The 18,994-nt window shown below is 41.3% G+C and overlaps 1 protein-coding gene across 1 annotated transcript in view; it reads left to right on the forward strand.

The window, feature by feature from the left end:
- Positions 1 to 1,048: 1,048 nt before the first annotated feature.
- Positions 1,049 to 18,994, forward strand: part of LOC132577923 (collagen alpha-6(VI) chain-like) — a 76,349-nt gene continuing 58,403 nt past the window's right edge. The window contains exons 1-6 of the mRNA XM_060247712.1: positions 1,049 to 1,168; positions 6,673 to 6,768; positions 7,631 to 8,281; positions 11,662 to 12,282; positions 14,100 to 14,660; positions 15,351 to 15,908. Of these exons, the coding sequence (XP_060103695.1) occupies positions 1,150 to 1,168; positions 6,673 to 6,768; positions 7,631 to 8,281; positions 11,662 to 12,282; positions 14,100 to 14,660; positions 15,351 to 15,908 (2,506 nt within the window). The 5' untranslated portion in view covers positions 1,049 to 1,149. The remainder of the gene's footprint in view (positions 1,169 to 6,672; positions 6,769 to 7,630; positions 8,282 to 11,661; positions 12,283 to 14,099; positions 14,661 to 15,350; positions 15,909 to 18,994) is intronic.

Raw genomic sequence — 18,994 nt, forward strand, 5'->3', positions numbered from 1 at the left:
AATTGTTATTTATACTGATTCTATATGTTTTTGTTTTTATGTTGTGATCCGCCCTGAGCCTGCTTGCAGGGAGGGTGGAATATAAATTTAAGTAATAAATAAACAAATAAATAATAAGCATAGTCTTAGCAGAAGTTCATTTATATCCTATCCATGCATCTAGTGTGTCTGTGTATCTGTATACTATTAGCCACCCATTGCCACCATCTGTGGATAGTTAAATCTGCAGTTTGGGGCCACACAGAGGCTGAGCAGATCTTTCTGTACCCTTGGGGGATTCCCCAGGTGTGCATAAAAATCTGAAATGTTTTTAAAAATACACAACGGGTTTAATCTCAAGAGAACACACCTCTTGTGGATAGAGGAGGCTGGGAGCCGTGCTGGGTCCAGTGGCAGCTGCACAACCTGAGAGCCAAGCCGGGTATGCTGCTGGTAGCCAAGCTGTACAGACTGTTTTGTCTCATTGGGAAACAAGTGCACAAAAGCTGATTGTGCAGAAGAGCCTTGGATCTTGTGTCTTTCTGGTCTTCAGGAAGGAACCTACAGTTGTACAAGCATGTCTCTTCCCCAACCCCCCCCCCCCACTTTATTTTCGAAGGTGTCTTGCCAAGTTCTCCAGATGCTTCTCCAAGAAGAGCCCTTGCAGGGGAGGGGGTGTTACTGTGTTATTTGACTAATAAGATCAAGCTCATGATAAGAAGCAGCATGGAGAGGAAAACTAAGTGACATGAGAGGGGTGGGGGTGGGGGGAAGTTAGGTTATCAGCCTCCTGGAACTGGAAAGAACAATGTTCTCCTCTGTCAAGCTGTAAACAGTGTAATTGCAGGAAGAAATCAGCTCTGAAATTGAAAGTGACTTATTTTTGTTTAAAAGAAGAAGAAAAGAGAGCCTCTAAGAACTCATGCCATGTACAATACAAGCTCCACCTTTGCCACTTTGGAGTTTTGACAGTGGATTAATAACCGATGACGTAATGGAAAGAGGAGACTGGGCCGAGGAGGAGGAGGATGCTCCCTTTGAGTGGCTTTGGAAACCTTGACTTGGCGATTGCTCACTGCTGCCTTGTGAATAGATTTATGGGATGCTGCTGTCAGAGCTGCTCATAAAAGGGTCAGTCTTTCCTGAGGCCACTTTGCAAGAGATGAAGCGATGAACATCTTATTGGTTGGTGAGTGTCTTCATTTGCTGCTTATGAAAGGCTGCTCAAATGTTTCAGGTTTAGTCCCTGTAGACATGTTTTAAAGTTATTTGCTAGATCAGGAAACTTCTCCTAAAGAGCAAATGTTGAAAAATAAATAACATTTTTCATGGATAGAGAGGAATTTGTTTCAATCCACATCAAATGATGTCAAAGGTATCAGTCTTTACAAATGTTGCAGTCTCTGTGTATGCGTGTTTGAATTGAATCTCAGATCTTAATTTCTGATGTTTGTTTGCAAAGTTTGTTTTAGGGATAATTGCTCCATCCTTGTGGAACTATAACCATATGGGCTTGCAGGTTTTGTCCAAACTATTCACACCACACCTTTCCAGCACACAATTTTTCATGACAGCTCCCTTTACCTTTACTACTACCTCTCTTCTATATCGCACTTGCCTACAGAGGTAAATAAAAACATATCAGTACAATTATATTCATCCGAGTAAAGCACTTTTAACATGTCATTTTTTCCCAACAGGGAATTTAAGCTCACTCTTGGTTCCCCCCCCCCCAAAAAAAAACTTAAATGTTTTGATGGAAATCACCACAGAAATCTGATTGAGAAGGTGGTCTGGAGACATTTTAAAATGAATCCATGTAACACAAATGTGCTTTTTCTAGCTTTTAGAAAATGTTAGATTCCGCCTCCCAATCAATTTCTAGGTGATGCACTGGTGAATTCTGAATATTTCCCCTTTATGGTACAATGCTAAGCAGTAGTATATCCTTCTAAGCCAGTTTACTTCAAATGAATTAGAACTCTGTATAGGATTGTACTTTTGTCCTCTCTCTCTCTCTCTCTCACACACACACACATGTGCACATGCACTCTCACTCTTACTCATTCACACTCACTCACACACACACACACACACACTTTAAAGAAAGGTAAATAAACTACACCAAAAAAACTTAGCTCTTAATTTTGGTTACTGCAATTATGAGGAAAAAATTAATTAGGGAAGGATTTCCAATAAAATGTAACATCAAAATATGCATGTAATAGATACAGCTGGAGGAAAACATATTGAATTAAGAAATTCTGTCATCTACTCCCCACTTATAATGATCACCAAATTGTTTGCATTGACTGACAGATGTTTAGCATATACATACAGCTTTCACTATATGTCAACATTTAGCATTTTGATAGCACAATAATAGTATTTGATTATTTCATAGTCTAAAATCTTTAGTTTTCCCTCTTCATTGGATAGAAATACAAGATTATCAACATCTGTTCTTTTCTATATTGCTATAGTTAACTGCACTGGAGCTATGTGGGGTATCTATCACTGCCTGACAAGGAGGCGGTCTTTGTTGTTGTTTTATTGTGTCATTCATTGTTTTACTATTTTTACCATCTGATTGTTTTTTTGTTGTAAGCCACCTGTCAAGTGCCTTGCCATGGAAGAGTTACTGTTTTTTGGTACTATGGTACTGAGTTTTTTGTTGTAAAGCCACCTTTAAATAAATATATATTGTTTTTATAAATGATATTAATGTAGGAGAGCTTGATCCAGCTAAACTAGTCAAGGGCAAGTTCCTTTGGAACCACTTTGGAAGTTAACCATAATCAAACTGACTTTCGCTGGATCATGTCAAAGAAATTTGTAATAAAATAATCTGTATTTTTTCTACTGTAACAAACTATGTAGGAATCAACGCATTAACTCTTGAAAAGTTCATTTCTCTGTACTTGATTATTATATAAAAAAAAATCTGTTAGATGTTTTTGAATATGTCACAGCTTAATTGGAACTGATTACTTAAAGCTATTTTTGTTCAAACCTTCTCCCTTTTCCCCACAAAATAAGTTAATTGCACTTATCTCTTAAAAAGCAATAAAGTAAACCATCTAAATTGTTCCAGCTGCAACTTTCATGCATACTAAAACATCTGTAAAGCAGTTTATAAAAGTGGGGGCAAATGATAAAATTCAGGCAAAATAGAACATCCGTGTAATTTCCCAATTTAAACATTTCTATAGTTTAATGCTCAGAGAATAGGGGCTAGACTGGAAGACTCAGGTTCAAATCCCCCATGAGACAAAGCATCAAACTAGATGTAACATTGGACATGACTTCACCAGGGGGGACTTGCAGCTGCAAGTTCTTGGTAGCAGCTCCATTTAGAAGTGCCAGAGGGGCCCTATGAGGATCAGAACCAGGTGTGGGTGGAAGAGGGGATCTTGCCTTGCCCCAAACAGTTTGCATGAGTCAAAATTACTCCTGCGGGTAGCAGGGGGCTTCATGTCTACTTGGCGCAGGAAAATAGTATGAGAGAAGAAGGAGCCCTCTTAGCTGTTCTAGGGCTCAGGTCACAAGTTCAGGATGGGGCCACTCCCTGTGGTGCCAAGCAAGGGGCAGCCCTCACCCCATGTGAGGTGGGCAGCCAAAACCTGGCTGGCCCAGCCCTGGATGGGTCAAGCGTGAGCAGCTGCCGCTGAGCAGCAAACTACCTGAACTCCAGAGCGGACAGGTGCAAATGCTATAGTGACTTGTGTATGCCATGAACCACAAACCAAACTGCATTTTCCTGGTTCATGCCCATCCCTTGAGGTGGGAGTCTGCACTTTTTCTTTTCCCCTCTCTGACCCAGGGGCAGGGCTCTTGGCAGTTAGGGCCCCCATAGTGGGCCTAACTATATTTGCATGTATGTACATTAAGTGCCTTCAAGTTGCTTCTGAATTATGGTGACCCCGTGAACCAATGTCCTCCAAAATATCCTATCATTAACAACCTAATTACCTATTGGCTAAGACCAACCTTGGAAAGGAGCATTGCTTTAGTGGAAGAGGCTTTGCTAGCATTAGAGACAGGAAGGGCAATTTTGCCTGATTCTTCTCGCTGCACTCCTTTCCTACATTGCCTGGCCTTTATGTACTAGATAGGTCCCTTGACCCCCCAACATTACCTTTTGAGGACGCCCAGAAGGATTCTGGGGAAAAGAAGGACAAAAATGTGCCAAAAGATCCAACTAAGTATATTTAAATTTGCATACAGATATGGGATATTAATAAAACGTTAAAGTAATTTCATAGCATGTTCAGAAGTCACATTTTAATTTGAAACTGAACTGCAAGATACAGGGTATGTCCGCACCATTGGTTTCCTCACATTTTGTTGCTTTCTTTGTTTCCCTGTCTATATATTTCTGTTTAACCTGGACCCAGACTTATATGTTTGTACCAGGCCTCGGATTCAGCAGGAGCTCACAAGAGTGCAGCTCCTGAACCTTTCTGAGGGTCCCCCCTCCTCCTCCCCACCTTGTCCATTGAATAGTAGGTGGAGCTGCATAACAATCTCTTGGATCAGCTCCACCACCTATTTTTCTACAAAGCGACCCCTGGTTTCTACTGTATGCATGCAACAATCATCAAGGCTATAACAAAGAGCAAGAGAGATAGCCAGGGAGTGTGTGAGAATGGTGGTATTTGAAGGGGCAGGTTAGGGCATTGCATATTAATTTTCCAGGAACCAATGGAAAATGTGAATTTGCAGGCACCTTAGAGCCTTGTTTTCATCCGCTTGGAACTTTCCCAAAACATACTGAGAATTGGCTTTTCATAGTAGTTTTCAGTTTCAAAGGAATCTAATTAACGTTTCGCAAGAAGAGAAACAATACCTTACAAATTACATAGCATAACATTTTGAAACTGATGATCAAGTTTCGTTACAGAAAAAAATATATGTGGATAGATTTCAAACTATAATCAGCATATATAAACCATCTGTTGTACATAACTAGTTTTTGAATAAAAAGAACATGACAGCTAGAGTAGAGAGGAATGCTGAGGTAAATAAAATTTAAGCCTAAAAGAATGACGGAAATGGAGCACATGTATTCGTTAGTGGAGGGAGTTTGCTTGTTTTTCCTTTGCTGTAGTTTGGCTGCTAACATTCGAGATGATATGAAGATATACAGCAAAATAAATTTATCTGTTTCCTTAACACTCTTCTCCATTCTAAGTCAACTGCTAGGGACAGCCACTAGTCCCATACCATTTCCACAACAGTGAAATTCCGAACATTATGTGAAATTTTCCACAGTAGATTTTTCCTCACCAGGTGCAAACCCAAAGTTTTCTCCTTCTTAGTCCACGTTTTTGGAATTCCCTATTTTAGCGAGTTCTGAAAACTCGCAGGGTAAGAAGGAGAAAACTTTGGGTTTGTGTCTGGTGAAGAAAAATCTACTGCAGAAAATTTCACATAATGTGCAGTTTTTAAAATGTCAATGTGGGGATGTGGAAATGGTCTCCAAAACAACTGTGGCGCATGGTAATGAATCTGATAACTGCCAATGGAATGGGCGCGGTGGATCTAGTGACAGGAGCAAACCTATTATGACAAAGGGAGTGTCCTTTTAGCTCCATAGCTAGTAGAGTAGGGTTGCCAGCTCTGGGTATGGAAATTCCTGGAGATTTGGGGAGGTGGGGCAGGGGGAGCGGAGGGACCCTAGCATGGTATAATGCCATAAAGTCCACATTCCAAAGCCCCCATTTTCTCCAGGAAACTGATCTTTGATATCTCTAAATAAGCTGGAATTCCAGAAGATTTCCAGGCCCCACCTGGAGGCTGGCAACCCTATGTGGAGGCAGGGAACAATGCCATCAAAAAGAAGAGAGCCGAGGCCAGGTTGCATGGCAGAGGAGTGATGCTGCCAAGACCCAGAGAGAGACCATTGGTTTTGCTATGGAAGAAAAGATGGAACTTTTGGTCCTGAATCTCCGTCTGTTATGCTTTCCTATTGATTATAAACTCTTAATAGATTCTTAATGCTTGCTTGTGTCCAGAAATACACACCACTTCCAAAATGATAAAATAACTTTCAGACTGAGAAGGGTTTTTAAAACTGTTTGTGTTACCATGTTGGGGGCTTAATGCTTAACAAATAATTCAAAACCTGCTGGGCAATCCCATCGTGGCCTTGGGATCAACTACTCTGTCAATCTCGTCTATTATGTGTCGAAACAAAAAACAGTTTGTATGCATACGGATACTTGTTTTGAGTGGCTGAATTTTCATTGGCTGCTGAAGAAAGCCCATTCATGGCCTGCCTGATGCCATGTCACTGTATCAGCCGCTGATCAGTGTTCCCTCTAAACTGAGTTAGCATGAGCTAGCTTACAGATTTATAGCCTCCAGCTCATTCATTTTTGTTTTAGCTCAGGAAAGATGACCCCAGAGCACACTAATTTATGCACAAGCTCACAACTTTAATGCCAGTAGCTCACAAAGTAGAACTTTTGCTCACAAGACTCTGTGGCTTAGAGGAAACATTGCCCCTGCTTCTATTTCGTAAGTAGATGTATAAGTACTAGCACTCTCTGTGCTGAAAATGTTAGAGGCAATAAATGGTTCAGTATACACTAGACTTCACTTGCAACATTGAGTTAGTTTCAACTGATTTTCTACTCCAGCTGCAAGCTCATTTGGAGGTATAAAACTGGTTTTTTTTTTAATTCCTAGGTCTATCTCTTGGATCATCAGTACGCAAACTGAAGATGTTTCTGACTTTGTTCCTCATTGTTCTTGGGACACAGACTTCTATAACACAGAAACCTGGTACTTAAATATCCTTTTGAAAACATATCAAGTAATTTTTCACACAATGTTAATATGGGTAGTTCTGTGGATGTGATTGTAAACTCTTTTGGGAACTGGCTTTTTTCTTGCGAAATTCTTTTAGAATCTGTGTGCATTTGTGCCAAGGGTTTTTTTTTAAAAGTACCCTCTTTATTTAAGCAGTTCCACATTGCGGTGGGTTGAACCTACAAGTTTAGAGTTGCCGGGCAATGCCTGGCTATTTGCTGGTAGATTGGTGGTGGTGCAGAATCACGAGACTTTTTTTTTTTTAATGCAGCCTTGTATACTTATCAAAAGTACCTGCTGGATGTGACAATGGGTAGCTCTAGGAATCATTGAAAAACCTATGACAAAGCCATAGAATTTTCCACAATTCCTAGAGCTACCTTTGTCACTTCCAAAAGTATATGAAATTGCTTTTTAAAAGTTTTTCACCTGGGGCTTGGAAGAGATATACAAGCTTTTCTGCTGACAAAGAAGGAAAGAGGGTTGATCTTCTCTAATTCTAGTGTTCACTACAATCGTATACTATGTGGTTTTGCCCCATAATTGCCACCATAGGATTTTGAGCTCTAAATGGGTCCTTCCTCCTCCTGCAGCAGCAGAAAAAGGATCCAACCCAGGGCTTTTCTTGTGTCGGTACTCACCCAGTACTGAGTTCCAGTACCTTTTGGGGAGAATCTCCAAAGTTCTGAGGGGAGAATAATGGAAATCTGTTCTCTTTATTTTTATTACTCCCCCCCCCCAAAAAAAAAGCACTGATCAAACTAAATTGTTTTATTGTCTGAATATATCTGTATTGAGATTATGCACTAACTTGACTTCTCTGGGTTTTTTTCAGCCTCTGAGTCTACAGATGTTGTCCTTTTGATTGACAGCTCAAATGCTCTTGGCAGAAAGTCCTTCCCTTCTGTGAAATCATTTGTTAACAGAGTAATCAGTAGTCTGCCAGTAGGCCCAAACAAATATCGTATTGCACTTGTGCAGTACAGTGATGATGTGCAGATTGAATTCCGACTGGATGATTATAAGGGCAGAACTCCCATGTTAAACTACCTTAAAAAGAATGTGTTGTACAGGGGTGGGTCTTTAAGGACTGGGAATGCCATACAAAAGGTCCATGAAACATTTTTCGAAGTCCCAAGAAATGATAGAAACCAAGTTGTGGTGGTCACAACTTCAGGTCTATCAGAAGATGATGTGAAGGGACCCGCTAAAAGGCTGCAGGATGATGGGATCAAAATAATAGCTTTAGGAATGCAGGCTGCATCTGCCCAGGAACTACAGTCAGTGGCTACACAACCCTTTTTCTATAACTTTGCTACACCAAAGGATCTTGCAGCATTTTCTCAAAACATGTCCACAGTTATTGGAGAAGCTATACAAATGGATAATGCTGTGATCATCTCAACACCTAGTCCACCAAGTGTGATCATCTCAACACCTAGTGCACCAAGTGTGACAGTAAATGATAGCAAGGTGTCCCCACAAGGTAAGGAAAACAATGCAATACAATCTCAAAAAGGTGGTGGTAGTGGGCGAGAGTTGTCCTAGTAGTCCCACAGTCAAAACCTCATCCATGATATGAAAAAGTAAGGACATTCCCCACATGTTAGGAAACTGAAACTGCAAGCATTGCAAGCAAGTAAATAGGGAGTTGCCCCAAAAGATCAACATAACCACATTTAACTTGAGAAGGGGTAACTTCTCTCAAATGAGGGAGCTTGTGAATAAGAAACTGAAAGGAAAGGTAAGGAGGGTCAAATCCCTTCAGGATTTAAAACTACAGTCCTAGATGCTCAGATAAAATGCATACCACAAGTTAGGGAAGATACAGATGGGTGCTTTAAAAAGCCTGCATGGTTAACGAAAAAGTAAAGATGTAGTAAAAGGTAAGAAGGATTCCTGTGAGCAATGGAATGTTAGTCCGAATGAGATAAATGAAAGGGAGCATGGTCTTCAGCAAATAAAATGCAAGTTGGTTATCAAACAGGCAAAAAGGGACTCTGAGGAACGTATTGCAGAAAAAACATAAAGACCAATAATAAAAAATTCTTCAAATACATTACTATCAGGAAACCAGCCAGGGAGGCAGTGGGACTCTTGGATGACCAAGGAGTAAAAGGATTACTAAATGACAGGGAAGTGGCAGAGAAGCTGAATGCTTTTTCTGCCTCTGTTTTCACTGCGGGTGATGGGAGATGCTTGTCCAATCCAGAACCATCAATTTCGGGAGTGGTATTGAAAGTCAGATTGAGGTGACAAGGTTCTACAACTGATGGGCAAATTTAAAAACTGACACCAGGCCCAGATGGCATACATCCAAGAGTTCTAAAAGAACTCAGATGTGAACTTGTGGATCTCCTGACAAATGTACACAGTCTATCACTAAAATCTGCCTCCATTCCCAAGAACTGGAAGGTAGCTAATATCCCCTTATTTAAAAATGGTCCCAGAGGAGATCCAGGAAATTACCCACAGGTCAGTTTAACATTGATACTGGGTAAGAGAGGAATCTGTTATTAAAGATAGAATTAAGTAGGCACATTGATGAACAAGAGCTACTGAGGAAGAATCAGCATAGATTCTGTATGGGAAGATCTTGTCTCACTAACCTTTTAGAGTTCTTTGAGGAGGTGAACAAGCATGTGGACAAGGGTGACCCAGTAGGTGGTGTTTACCTAGATTTCCAGAAAGCTTTTGATAAAGTTCCTCATCAAAGGCTCCTAAGTAATGGGATAAGAGGACAAGTCCTCTTGTGGATTAAAAACTGATTAATTAACAGGAAACAGCAAATAAAAATGGGCAAGTTTCACACTGGAAGGTGGTAAGCAGTGGGGTACAGTGGGGCTTGGTACTAGGCCCAGTGCTTTTTAGCTTGTTCATTAATGATTTGGGGTTGGGAGTAAGTAGTGAATTTTGCAGATGATGAAAACCAGGGAGGACCGTGAGGCACTCCAGAGGGATCTGTCCAGACTGAACAAGTGGGCATCAATGTGACAAATGAGATTCAATATGGACAAGTGCAAAGTAGTGCACACAACTTTAAATACACATTGATGGGCTCCAAACTGGCAGTAACTAAGCAGGAGAGATATCTTGAAGTCATGGTAGACAACTCACTGAAAACATCAACTTGGACCGATTTTGAATGTACCTTATGCCGCTCTCATGTTCGTCTTTTTAGTGTGCTATCCTTCCAATTTCCCACTATCTGTGCCAGGGCTGCACAAGCATCGGTGTTTTTCTGCAGCAAACGGAAACTGGTTTTTTGTGGTTTCTGTTTGCTGTGCAAAAACGCTGATGCTTGCTGCAGCCCCAGTGCCGAAAGTGGGAAATCAGAAGGACATCGCGCTGAGAAGACAAACGTGAGAGTGGTGTAAGGTGAGTGCAAAATCGGTCTTAGAGTGCAACTGCAATTTTAAAAAAGGCATATGCTGTGCTGGGGGGTTATTATGAAGAGAAATGACAACAAATCAGGCAGTGTCATAATGCCCCTTTATACATCTATGGTGCAGCCTCATTTGGAACACTGTGTATGGTTCTGGTCACTGCTTGTCAAACAAGATAAAACACTGGGAAAGATGCAAAAAAAAAAGGGCAACTGAAATGATTTTGCGATAGAACACTTTTCCTATGAAGACAGGTTAAAGAGGTTACAGTTCTTTAGCTTGGAGAAATGACGACTGAGGGGGCGACATGACTGAGAGGGTTCACAAAATTATGCATGGGATAGAGAAGGTAGAAAAAGAAGTACTTGTCTCCCTTTTTCACAATACAAGAACTCATGGGCACTCAATGAAATTGATGAACAGTAGGTTTAAAACAGATAAAAGGAAGTACTTTTTCACACAAAAAATAATTAACAAACGGAATTTACTGCCAAAGGAAGTGGTGGCAGCTCTAAGCATAGACTGCTTCAAGAGGGGATTGGATAAACATATGGAGCAGAGGTCCATCAGTGGCTATTAGCCACAAAGTATAAGTGAAATACTATGTCTGTATTCTGTATTCTTCGTGCTGGGGTGAGGGGGGCAAAAGTGAAAGGACTTCTGGAGCTCTGGTAATGGATCTCCTAATGACACTTGGGTTTTGGCCACTGTGTGACACTTAGGATGTGGTCACACCAAAGACTTGGCCTGACCTAGCCATGTCTCCCCTCTGGATTTAATGTGCACGATAATACACACACACATGCCACCGAGTCCTGCCCAATACTAACCTCATTTTAGGACAGGCTGAGAGCAGATTAAATAGCTACTGGGAACTTCCTGGTAGCAAATCTCTAAATGCTCCTCTTGCATATGTGAGGTTGTGCCTCTCCTGGCAGCAGAGCAGAGTGTGATTATTGCGGCATGCATCAAAGAGCATTGGCTTTTTCAAAGCTGGGATACTGCCCTGCCAAATTCCCAGTGTGATCCCACACAGAGTGTTGGATTGGATGGGCCATTGGCTTGATCCAATATGGTTCCCCATATGTTGTTATGCTTCGGTGCATCTGAGCTCCATGATAAATGTGTGAAGCATAACTTAAGAAGGGCTTGGATATTTTCAATATGTGGAGCAAAACAGATTTAGGGCCTATTTCACTGAAGCTTTTGTAATGTGTTTCTGTCCTGCATCACATGCAGTAATGGCTGATTTAAAAAGTTTGCAAGTGGAACTGCCACTGCAGTGCAACTGAAAGGGAAAGAGGATCTCCCCTTTACCTATAAGCACCAGTGGCAAGTGGTAGAGTACCTTCTTTCATTTCTAAGGGTATGAGTGCATTGACAGAAGAAAGATGGTGCACAGATTGACAGCTGTGTAACATATACAAAGTCTTATCAAGCAGGCCCAAACCAGTTACTAATATGTGCTCTTTCCTCCCAGTTCCACAGTGTCTACGTGATTCAGTTGCAGATATAGTATTTGTGGTGGATGAAGGCGTTTCCCATGAAAACTCCCGTTATGTTGCATCATTTTTGAGTGACACAATAAACTCGCTCGATGTGAAGGAAGGATGTATACAAACTGGCCTAGTGACTTACAGCACTGAGCCGCAAGTAATATCGTTACTAAAGACTGAAACAAACAAAACTGATATTCTGCAGAAAATTCAGACCTTTTCGCCAAGGCCAGGGAAATCTAACTTGGGTGCTGCCATTAATATTACCAGGAAAAGAATTTTTGATCAACATGCAGGAAGCAGAAAGACTCAAGGAGTGGAACAAATAGCCACTGTTGTCACACACAGATCTTCAAATGACTCCGTAAGTGAGGCAGCTACTCTTCTCAGACAGGCTGGTGTGACAGTATTTGCCATAGGCATTGAAGGAGCTAATGCTACCCAGTTAACTGAGATCGCATCATATCCACCTGAACGAAATGTTATAAAACTTCCCAAATTTTCTGACCTGCCAAGTCAGACCAAGATTTTCCAAAAGAAACTCTTCAACCGAATACAGCACACACTTTATGTCCAATCTGAAAGAAGAATACTGCTCAAAACAGGTAAAGCCTTTAATATAATTCTGTTAATAATCCCTAATTTATCTGTCTGTTCCTTGTTTTGCTCTTAAAGTCTGCATGAAACCGCCTGGCCTGAGTGTGTTTATTTTTTACATTGGTGCAACACCTTTCCTTGAAGAAAAGTCCTGTATAACTTGGCCAGTCTACGTTTTCCTTGTTTCACTGGCAAAACACTGCCACTAAGAATGTACTGTAATGTCTCTTTCAGTCCTTCTTCTGTAAAAGAAATCTTGCCTCTTTCCTTCCTCCTCATTTTCCTATCCATATCAACATTTCAAAATGTCTCCTCCAGATGTTTTCTTCTCCCTCCATAACTGAGAATGTCAGTTCTCTCTAGTTCTGGGTAAATGTAGAATACCCTGGCTTCCCTAAATGTTCAGCCTGCTAGAGAAGGGAAAAGCTGTGGCTCAGTGGTAGAGCATCCGCTGGACATGCAGAAAGTTCATTTCCCAGCATACCCAGTTAAAAGAAACAGGTAGGTGATGTGAAAGACCACTGCCCAAGACTGTGGAGACTCACTGCCGGTCAGAGTAGATAATATTGACCTTAATGGAGTAATGGTCTGATTCAATATAAGGCAGCTTAATGTGTTTAAATTATAGAACATCAACAGCCTTTGATATAATCAATCATTCTATCTTATTGGATCAGCTGAAACATGTGGCATCCATTTCTGGTAGTATCTTATAATGTCATTGGCCTTCTTTTTGTCTGGAAAGTGGTAAAATTTCCATTAAGAAGGCAATGTCCTGGGGAAGTTTCCCAAGGTTCAGTATTTCTCCAATATCTGTATGAGGCCACTGATTAAGATCACCTAATCAGAGTAAATGGCTGGAAATTATCATCATGCTAATGACATCTAGCTCTCTTTAATAAATTTATATCCCACCCTTGTCCCCAACAGGGCCTCCAAGGTAGCTAAAGAACATATTTATAAAATCAGTTAAAACAACAAATAAAACATGTAAAAAAGCCATCCATTGAAATGTCAGGCAGGAAGGATAGGTCAATAAAGGAACAAAACCAAACAAAAGCAAAAAAGTCTTCCTCAACCGGTGGCAGACAGTGATGGAAGGAACAAATATCCCACTGTTCCACAGACTTGATGCCATGATTGAGAAGGCTCTCTCTCTCATTGCTAACCTGCCTAAATTCAAAAGGCAGGAGCACTCATAGCAGGGTCTCAGAAGATGATAGTAGTTGCATAGATTTGTGTGGAAGTAGAGGTCCTTAAGGAATGCTGGTCTTACCCTGAACAGGGCTTTAAATATCACAGCTAGTACCTTGAATTGGGCTTGGAAAAAGATGGGGAGTCAGTGAAGATGAACCATGATATTATAGTGATATAGATCCACTCCAGTCAGCTTCCTGGCTGCAGCATTCTATATCAACTGATGTTTCCAAACACTTTTCAAGGGAGGTCCCAAATACAACCTATTGCAAAAATCTACGTTAGGTGTCGAAGGCCACAGTAGCCAAGTCTTTTCTGTCCAGGAAAGGCTGCTGTGGGCTAACCAGTTGAAGCTGATAAAGGCACTGGAAATGGAACTCAACAAGTCTTCATGATACATTTCTAAAAATCGTTAAAACCCAATATTCTTTTTCTCAATACAATATTTTTTTCCAGTTCACACCCCTAATGTCACTCACCAGTGTAGTAACATTCTTCTCAGCAAGCTTTTGGTACAATAAGGTTTAGTGGTACCTATTTAAAACAGAATACTTTGATGCAACTCCTCGTGCTTACTGCTTGTGCTTGTCTAGCTTCATTATCTAATTCAATTCCTCTTTTATCATAGGATGTATGGACACAGAAGAGGCTGATATTTACTTCCTCATTGATGGTTCTTCAAGCATTCACTGGTCAGATTTCAATGACATGAAAAATTTTCTGAAGGAAGTGGTTAACCTCTTTAATGTTGGACCTGATCATGTTCGATTTGGCGTTGTTCAATATTCATCTTCTTCTTCTATTAAATTACACTTTAAACTTGATGATTACACTAAAAGAAACTCTTTAGAAAAAGCTATTAATAATATCAACCAATTAGGAGGAGATACATATACTGGAAAAGCTTTAATATTCATGCTACCTTTGTTCGAAAAGGCAAGGCAACAACGTGGAAACAAAGTACCCTGCCATCTTGTTGTGTTGACAGATGGAGAAGCCCATGATAATGTGAAGATACCTGCCGAGATGCTGAGGAATGCAAAGGTGAACATCTATGCCATTGGTGTAAAAGATGCTAATAAAACACAACTGCATGAGATTGCAGGCTCAAGGGTTTACTCTGTGCAACAATTTGACTCCTTGAAAGATATACAAGCTGAGATTGTCCGAGATTTATGCACTGAGGAAGGTAAGAGAAATACCACTGGTAGTTCTTTCAATAAACACAACCTTGATCCTTAATCAATGATATCAATCAAACCCAAGTACTTACCTCTAAGGGAGCATGAACATCTGGGGTTCTGAAAACTAGTATAAGAGCAAATAGATATTATGAAGGAAATACAGGGCTCCCGGTTAGAGTTTCCAGCCTCGGAAAGGGGCAGGGCAGATGGCGTTTTCCTAGAATTACAACTGATTTCCATACAATAGACCTCAGTTTTCCTGAAGAAAAGGGCAGCTCTGGAGGGTGGACTTTATGACATCACAGTCCTGCTTCCTCTCTTCTCAAAACTCTGCCCTCCCTAGGTTATTGTTATTGTTATTATTTGTGGATTTAATCAATAGATTATTATAGTAATTCATTATTATATTTAGTTATTAGTAATTAGTATTTATTTTAAAACATGCAAGCTCTCTCTCAAGCTGCATATCCGTATTCATTCATATTGTTTTATGTCATCAAACAGAGTCATTAAAGAAGCTATGTCTTCAGCCCCAGCAAAAGGTTCTGAGTATATTTTGACTTCAGAGGTTTTACAAAGATATTTACTGATGCATTGTGGTGTGTCCTTTCTGTTAAACCAGATCAACAATCATTTGTGGCAGTTATTTCATTTTAAGTGCATCATCTGAATAATGACTTGTTTTCTTTCTGTAGCCTGTAAGGAAATGAAAGCGGACATCATGTTCCTAGTGGACAGCTCTGGTAGCATTGGTTATGCGAATTTTAACAAAATGAAGAATTTTATGAGTGATCTGGTAAACAAATCTGACATCGGCTTAGATCAAGTACGCATTGGTGTTGTCCAGTTCAGCGGCAACGCTAAAGAAGAATTTCCACTAAACAAGTATTCAGCAAAAAGTGACATAATTGACGCTATTGAAACAATGGTAGCCATTGAAGAGAACACGCTCACTGGGCAAGCACTGGAATTTGTGGCTGAGTATTTCAAGCAATCCAAAGGATCACGATCCTCTGTGAACAAAATTCTCATCTTGCTGACAGATGGAGAAGCACAAGATGAAGTAAAAACTCCTGCCATGGCTCTGAGAGAGGGTGGTATCACTATCTATTCGGTTGGGGTGTTTAATGCCAACAAAACACAGCTTGAAGAGATAAGTGGGAAACCTGAGTTGGTGTTTTATGTGGAGAATTTTGATGTTCTGGAGAAGATAGAAGGTGACATCATTTTTGGCATATGTAATCCCTATGACGGTTAGTACTGCTTTCCTTTCTTTTAGATGCCTAGCATGGGGGAAGGGGCTTGCTTCATCAGAAAATTAAACAGCCCTTTTTTTGGAAAGCCATCTTGTCTTCCACATATCTTCTACATGTGCTTGCAAATTTTGCTCTGCAAAATATATACATTCCAAAGGAGAACATACATGACATAGTCAGTAATATGATATGGTTTTGTTTAAGGATTCTTTTAAAAGCAGACGGAGTATTGCAGGCAGGAATTGTAGAGTAATAACGAAATAATATGAAATTGTTTGACCTCAGAATACCAATTTCCTCAGCTTGTGTCTGTCTGTCTGTATGTGCACACACACACACAAACACACACATTGTATTTACACAAAAATAAGATGTGGCATGGGCAACAATGGTAACCATGCATGACTCCCACCTGACTTGGTAGCCGAGCCTGTAGCTGACCCCTCTACTGCTCCTGAAGTTGTCAGCTTGCCACCACCTGAGTCGGCATTCCCCACACTTGACACAGCAGCAGAGAAGGAGGCACAGCTGCAAGCAGGGAGCCCACCAGACTCACACCCATGGGTAGCTCAGCTGAGGGAGCAACTCTGCTGAGACTTAGTGACTCGTTGGAGGGACGCACGACTATGAAGAAGGCAGTTGCTGAGTCCTGAGTTTTAACAGGAGCTTCTCTGGTGCTAACTGGAGCTTCACTGGAGGCCCATTTAGCCCCCTGCTCAGGGCTGGGCTCTCCATGGAAGCAACAAGTCGCTTTCATGATGACTCGCATCCACCCCGGCTCTTGTGTTCTTGCTTGAACTCTCCGACTTTCTGACTCCCAGCTCCAGCCGACCTTGCTCTCCACCCCCTGACTCAGTTACTTAACTTGGTTTCGATTTGAACTCTGGTTTGACCCCAGACTGGACTTGGACTTTGCTCTCACCCACACCCACCTGTGACAGGATAGCTCTGAATATAATGTTAACCTCCCCCCCCAGTTAGTTTATACACAAAAGGAAAGAGTTATACATACAACTTTTTAATGACCATACATACCTGAAACTTGTACATGAATTGAAGATGACTCTTTCCTTTTTTGTAACCACACAACTAGATAAAAAATCTAGCCTTGCTTACAGATAAATGTCTTTGAAAAATAAAGTGTAGTGTACAGATTTTATATGTCCAATAACATACAATTCTTGTTTATCCCTATAAGCATAGACAGCTTCAAGCATAGACACCCAGGGCTTTTTTTGAGCAGGAGCGCACAGGAACACAGTTTTGGTGTCAGGAGGTTTGGCCTAGTATGCAAATGCGTTCCTACTGGGCTTTTTCTACAAAAAAGCCCCATGTTAAACTGTAGTGATGTCTGGGGCGTGGCCTAATATGCAAATGAGTTCCTGCTGGGCTTTTTCTACAAAAGAAGTCCTGTAGACACCCATCTCAAATAGCCAAAGGTTAGTACCCAGCTTGCTGGTGGGAAAGTGTAGATGACTGCAGAAGGCAATGGCAAGCCACCCCGTAAAAAGTCTGCCATGAAAACGTGAAAGCAGTGTCACCCCAGAGTCAGAAACAACTGGTGCTTGCACAGAGGACTTTTCCTTTAGACCCTGTGTATATAGAGGAACACAACATGGCTATCCACAGTCAAGATACAGCATTTTCCAAAGTCCCCACATTTGCAGATAAATCTGGTGGTTTTTTTTATTTCTTTGTTTTCACTGAACTGGGGGCACAATTTCCCAAACGTTAATAGTAAAATGGGGGGGGGGGGGGGAGAGAGATGTAAGACTTGCAAGTAATGCTCACATAAAGTTCCGTTTTAGAATAAACTTTTAATTGAGACCGATTTCACTCTACACTTGTTCCAGGTGGAGAGCCTTTTTGCTACTGGGGCTTCTCTCCATTTTTGCACAAGTTGTTCTGGAGTTGCAAGTTAGCGTGCCGCTATTCCACAGCAAGTGAAAACCACTTGTCAGAGGATCTCACTTGCTGCGGAATAGTGGTACGCCAACTCACAGCTCCAGGGCACTTTCTGTGAAAACAGAGAGAGGCCCTGGTTGCAAAAGGGCTTTCCACCTGGAACAAGCATCTGATTCATTACAGCCATCTAAGCCCCATCTGGGTGCTTGCCGAGAATGAGGTACAGAAGAAGCACAAAGAAATACCCCAACTATTCCCTTCCCCATCATGGTTATAAAACTCTACTTTCAGTTTTAGCTAACAGGATGCATATCAAAGAAATATGGTGTAGTGAGGGAATCAGAGCAGTCTGGTTAGATGAAAGGAAAGTTGCCACCTGGGCACATAGATAGTTCTGGGCCCCTGCTGGTCCAACTGAAACCTAATCTCTGCTGTTATCACTTTCCCAGAACCGAAGAGAGATTCCAAATGTTTCAGTAAAAAGGGGTGGTGGTGGAGAAGAGAGGTGATAGGCAGGAACAACTCAAGGGAACCAAATGGTCATAGTAACACTTCAAAGACCATAGCGGAGAGTGCCTCTAATGGCAGAAGCCAAAGGGGGGTTTCTGACATGAACTTGTCAGAATTATGAGTTATCAGAGCAAGTAGCAACCCCAAATGCCATGCAAGAACATTACAATGATGGCCACCTTGTGTATATGAGAAGGAAAAGCCTGCTCTCACTTACCTCCCCTGTTTGCCTGCTTCCCCCCACCCAGTCGTGCTGGTAGGAGAGGGGAGGCGAGTGAATGGACTATTTAGAGGGAACTGAAGTGAGTTGGAGGAGGAGTGGACAGGCTGGAGGGAAGTCCAAGTGGGCAGACAGCTTTGGACAAAGTGGTATGCGGGCTAGAGGACAGAGCGGGGGGAAAAGATGATATCCACCACCTTATGGTTCCTTGTGATTCCTTATTTGTTTATTTAAATATTTTATACCCTGTACAAGGGCTGGGCATGAACTGGGAAAATGGTGGTTCATGTTGGTTTGTGGTTCATTTGATTGCATGAAGTAAATGAACCATGAACTTACACAAACCACAATTTTCCTGAACCAGTTCATGGTATATTTGGTTTAGGAGGTGGTAGAACAGTCCCCTCATGTGTTAGAGATGCCAAACTCACAGGGAGTCTTCAGTAGG

This window comes from Heteronotia binoei, chromosome 10 (genome assembly GCF_032191835.1).
Source record: "Heteronotia binoei isolate CCM8104 ecotype False Entrance Well chromosome 10, APGP_CSIRO_Hbin_v1, whole genome shotgun sequence".
NCBI classification, from domain to species: Eukaryota; Metazoa; Chordata; class Lepidosauria; order Squamata; family Gekkonidae; genus Heteronotia; species Heteronotia binoei.